Genomic DNA, 15,053 nt, shown 5'->3' with positions numbered 1-15,053 from the left:
TGTGCTTACAGAACACTTCTGTTGACATATTGACCCTGCTGACCTGGCCAGCATCTGCGGGGCGCATTGATCGTTCTTATCGCCGTCCGTGCGGGTCCCTTGCGTCGAGGGATCCAGCTCGCTGCAACGCCACTACAATCGCGGTAGGATCAATTGCGTCCGCTTGGAGTGGGCAAGAAATGCTAGAATGGCCATATCAGTCAGTCCAGGGTACGATACGCCCAGGTGGAAAGAAGAGCCTGTTCCAAGGCGGTCGACATTCATCGGATCAATGTTTCAATGATCATCCCTGTTGATTTTGCCGAGGTAGGCCGGGACCCTGAACGGAGCGATCCATCGGTTGCCCTTTGGTAGGAGACCGTCTGTAATTTTGAGATCGCACTCCCGAGGGAATCCCCGAGGTTGTATGGGTCTTACTCGGTGTAGATACCAGATAGGCAATAGGTGGGTATTGATGTGAACCAACAAGCTTCCTGTAGATATTCAGGTTAATACATATCTTGTCTAATTTGAAGGGTTAGTGATAGGCTTCTATGGGAGGTTTGAATGGAGAATCACTAGAAGGATTAGTAGGAGAAAAAATCCAGTTGAACTATTCAATCCACCATGATAAATCTTGCATGGTGAATATAAGCGACTGCTCAATAACAAGAATGAGGTGATTTTCATTTCCGGGACTCACCGAGTAACAATGTGTCACTAGATTTCAGTCTCGACGATGAGTATACATGGTGAATATCTTACAATACCGTAATGTAGGGTAACCCCTCCTTCCCCACGGATGGCGGCTGATTAATTTATCTCTGCCTGCCTGCCTGCCTGCATCCAGTTGCATTCCACTCCATCCATTCCGCCTCGTCCTTCCATCATATTTTTTCTCTCTCTCTTCTCTGCTGTCCTCTACCTTCATAACTCTTCTCTCCCAATTTATCCGGTTCCTCTATATGTCGTCCTATCCGAGGGTTTCAAACTAGGTGTCCGTCTAATCTTGAAACCCTAACTGTTCCCCATCTTGGCACCGCCGTGGTCGCCCTCCGATTACAGACCCCCGCCACTCGGTCTTGCTCCCCCCCGCATTCAGCCTTCCCATTCGCAATCATGACCAGCATGGTCGGAGGACAGAGCGACGACGTCCACCAGCCCGCCGTTCAACAAGCCTCAGTCACAATGGACGAGTACAAACTTCCGGAATTGCGCCTGAAGCGCAAGATGGATGATCCGAGCAAGGAGCCGCTCATCCTCGTGGCCTGCGGGTCCTTCTCTCCCATCACCTATCTCCACTTGCGCATGTTCGAGATGGCTGGCGACTACGTTAAATTTAGCACCAATTTTGAGATGGTGGGGGGTTATCTCTCGCCGGTATCGGATGCCTATCGCAAGGCGGGCTTGGCCAGTGCGGAGCACCGGTAAGATAGATCTTTGGGTTTCTCGTGCGGAGGGTAGGATACATGGGTGCTGACTGGAAACGTTTGATTTGGATAGGGTGGCTATGTGTCAACTCGCAGTGGACCAGACGTCCGATTGGTTGATGGTCGATACTTGGGAACCGATGCAGAAGGAATACCAGCCCACGGCGCTCGTGCTGGACCACTTCGACCATGAGATCAACGTCGTGCGGCAGGGTATCGACGTCGGAGACGGCACTCGGAAGCCGGTGCGGATTGCCCTGCTGGCCGGGGCAGATCTGATCCACACCATGTCAACACCGGGTGTGTGGAGCGAGAAGGATCTCGATCACATCTTGGGCAAATATGGGGTGAGTTCCTGCTCTCGTCTCCTGTGACTGTGGACGCTTTTCTAATATATACCAGTCTTTCATTGTTGAACGGAGCGGAACCGATATCGACGAGGCGCTGGCTGCGTTGCAGCCGTGGAAGGACAATATCTACGTGATCCAGCAGCTCATTCAAAACGACGTCAGCAGCACGAAGATCCGGCTGTTCCTCCGGCGTGAGATGAGCGTTCGCTATCTGATTCCCGTGCCAGTCATCCACTACATCGAGCAGCACCACCTGTACGAAGACGACGGAGCGGCCTCGACCACCGACAAAGGCAAAGGAAAGCAGGAATCCAACCAGTCTGGTTGATGCCGTTCGCCGTCGGCATTCCGGTCCTTTAATTCCCAATCGAGTCAAGCCGATCCGATAGTTGCGTGGGGAGAGCGCGTGGTCCGAGGGGAGAACGCACCCAGTCCCTACATTCGTTTTCCAGGGCAACCCATCTTACCGGTCCTCGAATCTACGCAAAAATAGAGTCTCCATCCACCGGATCCTCACGCAGCGAAGCCCTGTCCGAGAATACCCGGTTCCCCACCGACAGAGACACGGCAGAACATAGCCCCCCTCTCCCCGCAGTTCCCACGTGATGGACGGTTCAAATCGGCAATCCTTTTCTACTACGATACTGTCCTGCCTGCCAACCTCCTATTCCACTTTATTGGACCGCCAGTCTATGTCACGAGTAATGTATTGTGTTGAAGATTTCAAGGTCTGGATAGACAGTACCCCGCCGCTGGTTTTTGTATCTGTTGAATTCCTGATGCGAATGTTTTGTTATGTATGCGCTTGTTTTTTTTCTATTGTTTTGTCTTGATTTGTTTTTAAAGAATACCCCCCGCCTTACTACATATTTTACATGTATCCATGTACCCTACCTACCTACTACTACCTACCGATCAAAAAACTACGGCCGCCAAGGCGGTTGCCTGTCTCGTTCTAGTAGGTGACCAGTGCCGCCCTGAAGTCGCGCGGCCTGGGCAAGGTGAGCTTGTGGGGTGAGTAGGTGAGCAGTGGGGTTAAGGGTCGCACGACGCTCACCTTGGTTGCGCATAAGTGGGTGACCGGAGTGATCAGTCAAGACGCTGTTCATCCTTCGCGCTGCGTACAGAGTTCAGAGCTCCCCACTGAATGCCAAAATGAGGCTGTTAATTGATAGACTCGCTTCACCCGTGGCTGGCAGGCAAGGTTTTTTAAATACTTTTATCCTATTAAGATTATCTGAAGTCTTCTACCGGCAGAGCCCAGCGCGTGGCCTCGACAAGCTACTCTTAGCAAGCCTGGCTATCCAGTATACTTGAACGCTATTTCAGCTTTGAAATCAGATCCAATAAAGGTGGCCAAATACTATTCGAGGAACTGCCTACACTTTCAAGCACCGGAACGGATATCGTGTGTCTTTGGTTTTCGTTTCCAGTGAGAAGACCGATAATTCGAGGACGGCGGTGACTTGCGAATTGTTTCAGGGATATTGCGCAAGACGTCCAGGTATTCAACATTCCAAGTTGAAAGCTGTTCGTCCGCTGTGTCATGCCACTCTTGAGACGGAGATTCGGCAGCCAGTGCTTGAAGGGTAAACGCGAGCATCTGACCCATGGCAGTGCGGCGGAGACGGCTCTCATAGTCTGCCTGCATGTCCTGATTTGGGACACACAAGGAAAACTGAAGTATTGTGGGATCTGCTGGAATACGTAGAAAGACATATGCCTCCCCTGTCCGAACACACCCGTATTGACGCCCTAGACCGTGCATGTATGAGAATATCTGAGTGAAAACAGCACCGACAAGACATTGGGCATGAAACTCAAATGAGTCACCTTCCTGATCATAACATCGCGTGCCAGGTCCATCTTGTGCAATCCTGCAACTAGTTCAGCGACTGTTGGCTTAAGAGGGGCTTTGAACTCCACGGCATACACTGGTATCTGGCCACGAGGTGAACATAGAACTGATCGGCACGGCGATTGCGTCGCTTTCCCGAGCGAGCCCGACTCGGACTCTGTGCCCTTTGTTTCCCCTTCCCTCCTCCTTCCACCTCTCCCGCGGTTAGTGTTTGTTGGTTGATGGGGTGCATCATTAAGATGCATCTGCTGCAGGCTGTCGTCGAGCGAGGTCGAGTTTGTGCGGTCATAGAACGCCACTCGGCCTTCTATACCAAACTCCTGTCGTAAAGTTTCATCGCCTCGTAATACCTCAATAATCTTTTCCACAAAGTTATCCACAGTGTCTTGGTCGAAATTTCGTAAAGTTGCCTCTGAGTAAATCGGTCGGTCCTGAATAGTTGTTCCGACATGGTCCAGCTGGGTTATCAGAAGGAAAGAGCGGACGTGAGGTAAAGCCGACTGCACGCTCGAGTTTCTTCCAGATGATTGGATTCTCTGTGAAAGACATTGGTGACAGCGGTCGACAAGGTGAAACAGGTTATTAGGTTGCAATCGCCGTTCTGCGACTTCCCGTGCCTGTCTTTCTTCTTCCCGTTGCTGTTCTGCGTATTCCTGTGCCTGTCTTTCCTCTTCGCGGCGCCGTTTTGCCTCCTCCAGTTGACGTCGTAACTAAGCTATCTCGTCTTGCATGTTGAGCGATAAAAGTTAATCCAAAGAGCCAGGAGAGATGGCCCGCTGTTGGGTTGAGAAACCATGTACGACACAACACTCGACAGGTGTCGCGATGCGGCACCCAAGCTCCTGCAGTTGAGGATTTCCCCTTCACAATCCCGAATCTCTTACAAAACATTACGCTCGGCAACTCTTGGACAACGCAACTTCATCGTAGCTATGGGTACCTCGCCTCCCACCCCGCCATCAATAAGAGATGGCGAACAGAGATTCAAAACTATTACATTACCCTGTGAGTGGGTGGAGGATTACCGCCCAGGTGGTTATCATCCAGTTGTTCTCGGCGACATCTTCAACAATGGCCAGTACAAGGTCATCCGGAAGCTCGGCGAAGGCTCCTACTCAACGGTTTGGCTCGCCCGTGACCTGAAGTAAGTTCATCTTTTGCATTTTCTACCCGCGACGCTATAGATTATCGTTACTCATTTCCTTTAAGAAGTAGTAGATATGTCGCCCTAAAGATTCTTGTGTCGGAAATCTCGGGATCGACAACCGAGCTACGAGTCCTCCGCCACATCACGAAAGTCGCACCAGTAGAGGGGACCCCGCATATCACGCGAGTGCTAGGCGAGTTCGAACATCACGGCCCCAATGGCGTCCACAAGTGCCTGGTATTTGAGCCCATGGGTCCGAGTGTAAATACTATGGTCGAGGAGCTACCGCAATTCAAACCTCGCAGGCGAGGAATGAAGGTCCGCTATCCACTTTGGATGGCAAAGAGTATTCTCAAGCAATCCTTGCAGGCTCTTGCATTTCTTCATGAAAATGGTATTGCTCATGGAGATTTCCAGCCAGGGAATATACTCTTCACTCTTAATAATATTGACTCGATACCTGAGGACATGCTCCGGCAGGGGGAAGATATGCAAGCCCGGTTGATCTCGCCTCCAGTAAAGAGGTTAGATGGTAAAGAAGATAAATGGGCTCCTCGATATCTCTGTGTTGCGCAGCCGCTGGTGCCCTTTACATGCTATGCCGAAGGGTTCAAGGTCAAATTATCAGATATGGGCGGTGGTGAGTCCCTCCCGTTTCGATTATCTGTTCTGTTTTCTTACTGAATATCTATACTCATACCTGCCTACCTTGGATAGCATATTTCTTTACCGACCCGCCAACAAAGCTCGTTACTCCACTCGGTCTTCGACCTCCCGAGTTGTTTCTTACCGGAACTGTCGATGATACTGTTGATGTCTGGAGTTTCGGCTGCCTTATCTTTGAACTTATTACCGGACAGCCACTTTTCTGTATACCGTGGTCCGAGTTTGAAGATGACGATCATCTTCTCTCCCTCACTGCCCGGCTCGGCGCCCTCCCCGACAAGTTCTTCCAGTATTGGAAGACCTCGTCGCTCTACTTTACACCCGAGAGAAAGCTCTTTAATTGCCAGCTTGGAGGAGTCGCTCCGGGAGAGGAACCGCTTATGGTGGAGCAGACGTCTATGGAAGAGTTATTCGATCAGGCCGGCCCCGATCTTAATGAGGAGGAAGCCCACAAAGTGAAGGCGCTCATTAGATGGATTTTGCAATATGATCCCGCGAAGAGACCTTCGCCTGCGGAAATTTTATATGATCCATGGTTCTGCGAGATTGACGTTGAGAGCGTGGTGTCGCCGCAAAATCAAAGTATAAAGTGAATTGTGCCGACATAACTCTTAGCATTTCCCAGTGCTTTGGGCGGTGAGTTATGTGAGCCTTGAGAAAATGTATCCTGACTACGGCATGCCATAGCGGCCACAGTGTCATGGCCAGGAATAAGGATCGAGTGTTCGGCTCGGTAAAGCGGATATAGGCCCACTTGTGGGTAGATGTATAGCTAATAACTAACTAAAGGGAGCTCCCCATAGTCATATATCATAACAGATGTAGCGATCACAACAATATATACTAGCAGATTAAAACATGTTCATATACAAACATATGAAGTATAAAGTCCAAAGTATAAAGTATAAAGTGTAAGGATTGAGAGGATAAGGGTAGATGGATGGGTATGATAGATTGGTACCGGAGTATAAATCAGAATATACATACTAGCATGTAATAGATAGGATAAATAGCATAGACATGTACACTCATAATAAATAAAATAAAATAAAATAAAAACATGTATGAATCAACATGTGTCGGACCATTTGAGGTTCCTGACACGGGGTAATAAAACAAGAAATAAATGGGGTGAAATAAAAACCTCGCCGGAGAAAAGACAAGAAATGGAAAGCGTGATCTCTATGATGGTCATTTCGTGACAATAACAAGAAAATAAGAAGGGGAGAGGAGATAAAAGTGCATGGCAAGCCAGCCGTGCATGCAGTCCAAGATTATATGCGTCTTCGCGGTGTGTTGTAAGTGTAGTATGGAGGAATAGAAACTCAGCCATGAGGATCCCACAAACTTGAGGCCTCGACCACGCCCAAGCAGACGTCTGGTTTTGCGTCATGCATGGCAGCGATGACTGCGATAGTCGGGCCAGTGGACTCGGCGACACGGCGGCGCACCGAGTCAACGGTGCTGGACGCCGGGAGACAGAGCCACTCGGCGCGGGAGACGGCGCAGGGAAGACCCGTTTGTGCGCAGCTGGAGACGGTCATGTCGACGTCTGTAGACTGCGAGAGGGTGCGCAGATGGCGGGGCGGGATGATCTCGTCCTCCGTCTCGGAGAGGAAGACCCACGACCGAGCCGCTGGGTGCTGGATAGCTGTGAGGAGGACATCCAGGAGGCGGGTATGTTGGGAAGAGGAGGTGACTGTTGGGATCTGGTCGATGGGGACGAGCAGATCGCATAAGCGCAGCGGGGGGGCGCCATTGGTCTCGGGGATTGGCTGCAGGGACGGAACGGAGAGGTCGTCTGTGAGGAAGGACGCGGTGGACATGCTCATGGGGGTTGAGGCTGACGAGGCGGCGCCGATGGCTCCGCCGGGGTGGAAGCTCTTGAAGACTTCTGCGGGGCCGCGGCCTGGTGCGGTATGTAGCCGGCGCGCGGTTGCGATGGCTAGAGCGTCGCCTAGAGACAGGGCCACTGTCGTTGAGGAGGTTGGAGCGCACACGCCGATGGCGGACTCTTCGTCTTCGTGGATAGGTGCTGGGAGGAGGATGCCCATGTCGGAGGGCTGGAAGGATAGCAGCGGGCAGGTGGATGGGTGCATGTGCGCTGTAATGGCGATCACGGGGACCGTGGAGGGGATGTGCGGGAGCAGGAGTAGGAGCTCGGGGGTACGCCCCGAGAAGGAGATGACTAGGAGGGTGTCATTCTATGGGCAGACACGATGTTAGCATTTCCTACGAGACTCAATCCACTCAGTGAATTGGACTGGTCTTACCGGTCGAACCATGCCGAGGTCCCCGTGGAGGGCCTCTGTCGGGTGTAGAAAGGCACTGTAGATCCCCAGACTATTCATGGTGGCCTCGAGTTTCTGGGCGATCTTGCCGCTCTTTCCCACCCCGCAGCAGACCAGTTTACCGCCATTGCGAATGCTGCGGGCGATCTGGGTCACGGCGCGCGCCAGGTGTTCTTGGGCCAGGGCGTCGGTCTGGTAGATCTGTTCGAGGTGGAAGAGCGCGGCACGCTCGGTGGAGATAACCTGCAGGGCAGCTGCCACGGAAAGGCCATCTTTGGTACTGGGAATGCCGGAATCAGAGGGATCGGGAGGCGTCATGGGCAGTAAGGAAAAGGCCGAGATGGAGGGGACCATGGCCGGCGAGTGCAGCTTGTGGTGACCCATGATCAGTCACCATTGTCTGCCGAAGGGACAGACTAGAGAGGCGATTCGTCTTCCGGGAAGAGGAGGAAAGGGAAAAAAAAAAAAGAAAGAAAAAAAAAAGAAAAGACAGTAACCCCCAACGCAATCCCAGACGGAAGTGGAGGGGGGAAGCGAAGGATAAGTCGGAAGAAAAGGAAGCCCGCAATGGCGGGGGAGGGGAAGAGAGAATTTTCCGATAGTTGGAGATGGAGAAAGAGGAAAAGAGTGGAGATATCAAGCCTTTATCAACCGTTACCTCCGATCGGAAATAAAACTCGGAGAGGCAGAGATTAGGGCACGAGAATGGAATCAAGATCTTTTCTAGTCTATTCTATGGGATGGGACGGGTCGGGTTTAGTATGATGACACCATCATCGGTGATATTGATGCATTTGGAACGCCGATCTTCAGGAACTTCCAGGATGTTTCCGTCCATCCATACCTTATCAGATCATTGTTGCAGGTTTGTCCGGGTGGGAGATATATATAAGACGGGGATATAGTTATGGATATATGGCAATGGACATGGAACGGAGATTTCTCAATGGATCTTCCGTTGATCTTCAGTACATGACACAATTCTGCAGGATCCAAAAGAATAGACCATTCATATCTAATCGATTCAACCAAAAGAAAAAAACCTGAAGATATAAAATATCTTCAGAAAGAAGAAGAGAAAAAAAATGGACTCGCGGGGAATCGAACCCCGGACCACTCACATGCTAAGCGAGTATTATACCACTAAACCACAAGCCCATCTTGTTGAAGATTGCTTTCTGCTTTGGTTTCATACAGGGATTGACACTGAATTTATCCTTCTTTCCACCACTCAGGCTGTGAAACATCCATCCATCCATCCACCATCGTATGGCGTAATCCCTCACATGGATTGCCCGATCCTAGGATATTATTTGAACATCCACGACAATACCCCGACTTGCCAATCATGATCACATTCCACTCATAGTGGAGCGGCATGAAAACCACCGTCCCCTCAAGACAAGCTAGTAAACACCTGCTAGGGCACAACTCTTATCTACTCCCCAACCAACCCCGCAGCGGAATCGGATTGGACTGACAGGCATTGTGATCCTGGAGAATTAGTCAGTGGAAGACGCGATGGACGGTGTGTGCACAGGTGACAATATTCGCACCGAAATCTCTATCCAACTGAGAGGTGGGTATCTGCTATATGTACAAGGTATATATATATTGTCCTAAGAGGTTTGGATAAGCTTCTAGAGATTGAGCATGGAAGAGCTTAAACATCCTGGGCAAAATGATCTTCAAACACCAAGCATTGCTTCTCCACCGGTATCTTCCCACCCAGAATAATGGGGACAGAAAACTTCTGACGCGCCATAGGATGGAGGACAAGCCCTAGAACCCTCACGCGGGAGACTGCTGGATCTTTTCCTCTGGGCTCCTCCCCGATGTCGCTGGGACCTGGACAACCCTCCCAAGTTCAATTACTATCTGAATGTCTTGTTCGCCTTTGCAGCGACCTTTACGGTATGCCCCTTTCCATTGGAACTCTATCAGACCCCAATAGCCAAGAGTCTGCCCTGACAGCATCGTAGGTCGCCAATCTCTACTACGCACAGCCACTCCTAGACATACTCGCCCACCACTTCAATGTGACCCAAGAGCGGGCGTCGTTGATTCCCACCTGCTCGCAGGCAGGCTATGCAGCGGGCCTCATCTTCCTTTGCCCAGTGGGAGACATCGTGCGTCGAAGGCCGTTTGTCCTCCTGCTGACCTTCACCACGGCAACGATCTGGATCGGCCTCTGCTTCACCGAGTCCTTCAACGTGTTTCTGGCCCTTAGTTTCATCACCTCAATCACCACAGTCACACCGGTACTCCATCTTTCCACCATTTACCTTCCTCCCATCCGCACAATCTAACACACCACAGCAAGTAATGCTCCCCCTAGTAGGCGATCTCGCCCCCCCGGCCCGCCGCGCAACCGCCCTCTCAATCGTCTCCTCAGGCCTCATGCTCGGCCTGCTCTCCGCGCGCCTCCTAGCCGGCATCATCGCCGACCGCTCCCACTGGCGCAACGTCTACTGGCTCTCCCTCGCCCTGCAGTACCTCATCTTCATCCTCCTCTGGCTCTTCATGCCGGACTACCCCTCCACAAACGCCAACATCTCTTACTGGTCGACACTCACCTCCATCCTCGGCTACTTCCGCAAGTCCCCCGTCCTCGTCCAATGCACCCTCATCGGCTTCCTCGGCTCCGCAACCTTCACCTCCTTCTGGACAACCGTGACCTTCCTCCTCTCCGGCGCCCCCTACCACTTCTCGACCCTGACCATCGGCCTCTTCTCCATCGCCGGCCTAGTCCCCATGTTCTTAGGGCCCGTCTTCTCCCGCTTCGTCATCGACGTCCTCGTCCCGGAACTCTCCCTCCTCATCTCCCTCATCATCGTCCTAACAGGTATAACAATCGGCACCTACACAGGCTCGTTCACCGTCGCAGGGCCCATCATCCAAGCCGCGGTGCAGGACTTCGGGTTGTCAATGTCCCAGACGGCGAACAGGGTCTCTATCTACGCTGTGGCCCCCAAGGCCCGTAACCGGCTGAACACGGGGTACATGCTGGGCGTGTTTTGCGGCCAGCTGACGGGCACGGCGGTTGGGAATCGTGCTTATGCGCAGGGTGGGTGGATTCTTTCGGGCAGTGTTAGTGTTGCGCTTACGGTTGTGTCCGTGGGAGTGGTGCTTGCTCGGGGGCCTAAGGAGACGGGGTGGATTGGTTGGAGGGGCGGGATGCAGGTGAAGAGGGTGGTTCCGACTGATTAAGTTGGGAGATGTGATGGTGGAGGTGTGTTAGATGGTAAAAATTAGGAGTTGTTTCCGGAGGGAATATATAGTAGGAGAGAGACATGTAGAAAGAAGAAGATAAATAGCAAGGAGGTATAAATAGAGTTCACTAGTTATAGTCCGTTGGTGCTATAGTTGCGACTACTCTCTTGGTATACTATGTTGTCCCCGGGGAGTAGCGGCATAGATTTCCAACACGCCTACATGCAATAAGATTAGGGTTCCCCTCACCAAAGTAAATGAACCGCGCTTTCCTTAAGTAGAAAATAGCATGTCTTTGTTATGAACTAGAATATAGTACTGCACCTCCGCCTCTGATGTTGCAGCAGCACCTCCGATACCGGAGGGCATGCATTAGATCCCGCCTCACATCTATGTATACTTAAACGAACGTATCGCAACCACAACACTGCTACTATCAACTTCTACACAACACTCACCAAAAAAAAAAAACAACAACCTCATTACCCAACAATCTTGAACAATGTCCCAAGAATCCGCAACCTACACCCACGGCCACCACCCCGCCGTCCTGCGCGCCCACGCCTGGCGCACAGCAACCAACTCAGCCGCCTACCTCCTCCCACACATCCAGCCCACCAGCACAATCCTCGACGTCGGCTGCGGCGCAGGCACCATAACAGTCGACCTAGCCCAGCGCATCCCCAACGGGCACATAACCGGCTTCGACAGCTCCCCCTCAATCATCACCCAAGCGCAATCCCTCGCCGCCTCGCAAGGAACCACCAACGTCACCTTCACAGCCGGCGACGCCAACGCCCTCCCCTACGCAGACAACACCTTCGACATCGTGTTCTGCCACCAGGTCCTCCAGCACGTGGGCGACCCCGTCGGCATGCTGCGCGAGATGAAGCGCGTTGCTAAATCGGGGGGCGGCATCGTCGCTGCCCGCGAGTCGGACTACGGCTCTTGGGTGTGGTATCCTGAAAGTGAGGATATGGAGGACTGGAGGAGGCTATATATGCGTGTGACGAGGGCGAATGGGGGCGAGCCGAATGCGGGACGCATGTTGCATGCTTGGGCGAGGAGGGCCGGGTTTGAGAGGAATGATGTGCGGTGTAGTACTAGCTCTTGGTGTTTGAGTACGCCGGAGGAAGTGGGTGATTGGGCGGGGGCTTGGGCGGAGAGGACGGAGGCGAAGGATTCGGCGTTTGCGAGAACGGCGGTTGAGAATGGGGTTGCGGGGAGGGAGGAACTGGAGAGTGCGGCGCGGGCTTGGAGGGTGCTTGGGGGGAGTGAGGAGGGGTGGATTTCGGTGCCCCATGGGGAGATTGTTTGTGTGAAGAATTAGGTGGTGAGGATGGGGAAGAGCTGGACGTTCTTGATGGGAAGGTACTACTGTAGTGAATTTTTATTATAGTCTCTTCTGTCTCTTCTGGGGACAAGTTCTTTCGTATTCATACTCATACTCATACTCACACTCACACTGGTTACTTGATTCTTAGTTGGTCTGCATCTTACTACGACTTTTTATCCATACTCCTTAGCATCTATTAGCATGGAATTCTTCCGACCCTTCTGGGAGAGCTCCCACAAAGATAGCCCTGACAATGATACCCTCGACAATGATGGCCCCGATGACAATATCCCCGACAATGATACCCTCGATAATGATGGCCCCGACAATGATGGCTACGACAGTGACAGTTCGGCCGGCACGGTCGTAGGACCAAATAAACCCCAGAGACCATCAAAAACAATTCTGGACATGTTAAAAAAAGCAACCCAAAACAAATCGAAAAAAGCAGCCCTAGACAGATCAATAGAATTGATCGAGGGCGTGGGCCTCCAGTACATCCAGCCTAGTTCCACAAATGCCCGCCCAGCCTCCCAAGAAGCAAAGTCGGATGCCTCTACGGAAGACATGAAGGCTGTGGTCGAGCACGTGCATGAGGTAAGGGCTTTCCCAACTCCTAGTATGGATTGGGACAGAACTTGACTGGTTTAGATACGTGGTCAGGAAAGCGTCCTTGGGAAACCCTTTGAGTATAGGACTAGAAGAAGCGGCGCATCTCTCCTCTTGAATAAATCCGACGAGGGCGTTCTGGCCCTGCGACGCGTATTTACCGAAGACTGCAAGACGCTGATCGATACTTTTCTGGATGTTCAAAGTCCTTTGATCCTGAGGGCCTTGATGGAGGCAATTCCGGAGGAGAAAGCAAGGCTGGAAAGCAAACCTTCGTTCAAGTGGCCATGTGACCGTCTATTTCGAAATGTGAGTATGTAGACATGATACAGCAAATGGGTGGATGATTGATATGCGCTAGCGTTGGAAAATCCACGACGCGGCTGTCAATGAGGGCGAATTGTGCGTCAAGCATGTAGCCGTGCTCTTGGATTTCATTCTAGAAGAGTACCAGTCTCGGCTTCGGGACATCGATGCCATGCTTCCCAAGTAAGTCAACGTCTCTAGATTGGATGGATGATGGTAACCTTCTTCGTGAATTTTCTTGACCAGGGGCACTGCGAGCTTTGATATCTTAGCGGACGCCTTTTCCCCCGGTGATATGGTCGTCGATGGGGTTTCCGAGGGTGCGCGGGCCTATCGAGTGACCAGCTCCTACTATACGAGTTCACTGCCAAGGGAAGTACCGAACGGGTCTGTGACTTTCGTCATCGAGTACGAATATGTCGACTACGATGGCCAGACTTTTGGAACCGTATCTCGCCATGCGGACATTGCTCGGTTTGAGGGGATCCGTTACCTGACCGAGCTGGCGTTGATTCCCTTCGGTTCCCACCCGAATACTGAAGCTCTCAGAAGAACTTTGATGAGACGAGGCCTACAGTTCGAGGAGCTGAAGGGACATCATTTCAAGGCATACTGGGATCCCCGAAGCGAGGCTCCTGTTCGGGTTGTTGTTAATACCCTCGTCATCCGTGGATTGGAACCGCGGATGCGTGTTAAAGTAAACGACATGTCAGCGAGACTAGATAGTGGCCAGCTGAAGGTAGAAGATCTGATGATCTGCACTGACAAGATCCCATATTTCTCACTGGATGAAAAGGCGTTTCTCTGGGGAGATCCGGAGCATTTCGAGACAATCGAGTTCAACGGCGAACTTTGGGATGAGCTCATTCTCCCCGAGAGTACCAAGCGTGTTCTGCGTTGTATGACGGCAAACCATCTCAAAGGACACAAATTTAACGATGTCATTGCAGGTATGTTTCATGTGTCATGTCGATTGACACGGCTAAGGGCTTCGTGGCAGGCAAAGGAAAAGGGCGTGTGGTCCTCCTTCACGGACCACCGGGAGTTGGGAAGACGTTGACCGTGGAAGGTAAGTGACGAATCCTCTTCACTCGTTGAAGCCACACCACGAGGCTCACAGCGGCAGCAATCGCCGAACACATCGAACGTCCCTTGTACACTATCACTCCCGGCGAGCTCGGTGTGTCCAGCGTCGACATAGAGCGAAACCTGCGCCGGGCCCTAGACATCTCCACGGCCCTCCGTGCCATTCTCCTCCTTGACGAAGCAGACATATACATGGAGCAGCGGGTACCGGGCAATATTGCTCACAACGCCACCATTGCCGCGTTCCTTAGGCTGCTGGAATATCACCAAGGAGTCATGTATCTCACCACGAGCCGACCCCATCTCATAGACACGTCCTTTCATTCACGCCTCCACTACTGTGTTAATGTGCCGATCCCCAGTGGCAACGATCGAAAGGAAATCTGGGCGAACTTCGTGCGTCGGACTGGGGGGATCAAGCTCCCACCTAAAGAACTCGGCGAGATTGCCCTTCAAACCCTCAGCGGCCGCCAGATCAGGAACACCCTCTCTATGTGTACAGGGCTGGTGGCCGAGGAAGGCAATGTTGGACCGAAAACGATTGGTGCTATACTGACTACAATGGGGTATGATCAGGGCTAATGGGATTGAGGCGACGCCTGTGGTGGGTGTCGCTTGAACAGTATGTTTGATACTGAGATAGAATATGGTGGTGTATCATTAGCGTTCAATTTGTTTAGAAAATAAGATAAGCAACTTAATAGTATTTCTTTTGCATCTAGGACAGATGGCTGTTTCAAACCTTTGAGCTAATATCCCACCCTCCCATCCGTATCAGATTT

General features: G+C 51.9%; 8 protein-coding genes and 1 non-coding gene across 9 annotated transcripts; 5 read left to right on the top strand and 4 right to left on the bottom strand.

Moving 5' to 3' along the window:
• The first annotated feature begins 854 nt into the window (after positions 1-854).
• On the top strand, positions 855-2,755 carry BDW47DRAFT_102791 (nicotinamide/nicotinic acid mononucleotide adenylyltransferase). Its single transcript, XM_024811929.1, has 3 exons — positions 855-1,406; positions 1,483-1,756; positions 1,812-2,755. The coding sequence occupies exons 1-3, from the start codon at positions 1,099-1,101 to the stop codon at positions 2,085-2,087; spliced, it is 858 nt and encodes a 285-aa protein (XP_024673621.1). The 5' UTR covers positions 855-1,098; the 3' UTR covers positions 2,088-2,755.
• Positions 2,756-3,078: 323 nt separating this feature from the next.
• BDW47DRAFT_102790 (uncharacterized protein) lies at positions 3,079-3,767 on the bottom strand (the record flags this gene model as incomplete). The annotated part of the gene is made up of 2 exons (XM_024811928.1): positions 3,693-3,767; positions 3,079-3,636 (listed from the first exon to the last, which is right to left on the bottom strand). The coding sequence occupies exon 2, from the start codon at positions 3,476-3,478 to the stop codon at positions 3,080-3,082; it is 399 nt and encodes a 132-aa protein (XP_024673620.1). The 5' UTR covers positions 3,479-3,636; positions 3,693-3,767.
• An 89-nt stretch (positions 3,768-3,856) lies between these two features.
• On the bottom strand, positions 3,857-4,186 carry BDW47DRAFT_102789 (uncharacterized protein). The gene has a single exon (XM_024811927.1). The coding sequence runs from the start codon at positions 4,164-4,166 to the stop codon at positions 3,990-3,992; it is 177 nt and encodes a 58-aa protein (XP_024673619.1). The 5' UTR covers positions 4,167-4,186; the 3' UTR covers positions 3,857-3,989.
• Positions 4,187-4,548: 362 nt separating this feature from the next.
• BDW47DRAFT_130790 (serine/threonine-protein kinase) lies at positions 4,549-6,023 on the top strand (the record flags this gene model as incomplete). The annotated part of the gene is made up of 3 exons (XM_024817170.1): positions 4,549-4,761; positions 4,827-5,404; positions 5,482-6,023. Coding segments are annotated over 3 exons (1,333 nt in total), but the record flags the coding sequence as incomplete, so codon positions are not given.
• A 732-nt stretch (positions 6,024-6,755) lies between these two features.
• Positions 6,756-8,075, bottom strand: BDW47DRAFT_116423 (sugar isomerase; the record flags this gene model as incomplete). Its single annotated transcript, XM_024814928.1, has 2 exons — positions 6,756-7,634; positions 7,704-8,075. The coding sequence occupies 2 exons, from the start codon at positions 8,073-8,075 to the stop codon at positions 6,756-6,758; spliced, it is 1,251 nt and encodes a 416-aa protein (XP_024673617.1).
• Positions 8,076-8,807: 732 nt separating this feature from the next.
• Positions 8,808-8,879, bottom strand: BDW47DRAFT_t55. Its single transcript has one exon. It is a non-coding gene; the product is annotated as a tRNA-Ala (tRNA).
• Positions 8,880-9,374: 495 nt separating this feature from the next.
• On the top strand, positions 9,375-10,931 carry BDW47DRAFT_124295 (MFS transporter; the record flags this gene model as incomplete). The annotated part of the gene is made up of 4 exons (XM_024816228.1): positions 9,375-9,437; positions 9,489-9,635; positions 9,704-9,982; positions 10,041-10,931. 4 exons carry the CDS (start codon positions 9,375-9,377, stop codon positions 10,929-10,931), a joined length of 1,380 nt encoding a protein of 459 aa, XP_024673616.1.
• Positions 10,932-11,422: 491 nt separating this feature from the next.
• BDW47DRAFT_130787 (class I SAM-dependent methyltransferase) lies at positions 11,423-12,264 on the top strand (the record flags this gene model as incomplete). Its single annotated transcript, XM_024817169.1, has 1 exon — positions 11,423-12,264. The coding sequence occupies exon 1, from the start codon at positions 11,437-11,439 to the stop codon at positions 12,262-12,264; it is 828 nt and encodes a 275-aa protein (XP_024673615.1). The 5' UTR covers positions 11,423-11,436.
• A 207-nt stretch (positions 12,265-12,471) lies between these two features.
• On the top strand, positions 12,472-14,853 carry BDW47DRAFT_124293 (ATP-binding protein; the record flags this gene model as incomplete). Its single annotated transcript, XM_024816227.1, has 7 exons — positions 12,472-12,636; positions 12,751-12,867; positions 12,922-13,188; positions 13,241-13,368; positions 13,432-14,135; positions 14,186-14,254; positions 14,312-14,853. 7 exons carry the CDS (start codon positions 12,472-12,474, stop codon positions 14,851-14,853), a joined length of 1,992 nt encoding a protein of 663 aa, XP_024673614.1.
• Between the last annotated feature and the right edge of the window lie 200 nt (positions 14,854-15,053).

The sequence above is a fragment of the Aspergillus candidus genome (genome assembly GCF_002847045.1).
Source record: "Aspergillus candidus strain CBS 102.13 unplaced genomic scaffold BDW47scaffold_12, whole genome shotgun sequence".
Lineage (NCBI taxonomy): Eukaryota > Fungi > Ascomycota > Eurotiomycetes > Eurotiales > Aspergillaceae > Aspergillus > Aspergillus candidus.
Note: the sequence above shows the minus strand (reverse complement) of the source record. Positions and strands in the feature narration are given on the sequence as shown.

Bases quoted from the DNA above. Each gene is read 5' to 3' on its own strand.
- BDW47DRAFT_102791 (XM_024811929.1), top strand. From the start codon at position 1,099: ATGACCAGCATGGTCGGAGGACAGAGCGACGACGTCCACCAGCCCGCC. The intron at 1,407-1,482 runs GTAAGATAGATC...TGATTTGGATAG, and splicing joins TTGGCCAGTGCGGAGCACCG to GGTGGCTATGTGTCAACTCG. The intron at 1,757-1,811 runs GTGAGTTCCTGC...AATATATACCAG, and splicing joins ACATCTTGGGCAAATATGGG to TCTTTCATTGTTGAACGGAG.
- BDW47DRAFT_102789 (XM_024811927.1), bottom strand. From the start codon at position 4,166: ATGTCTTTCACAGAGAATCCAATCATCTGGAAGAAACTCGAGCGTGCA.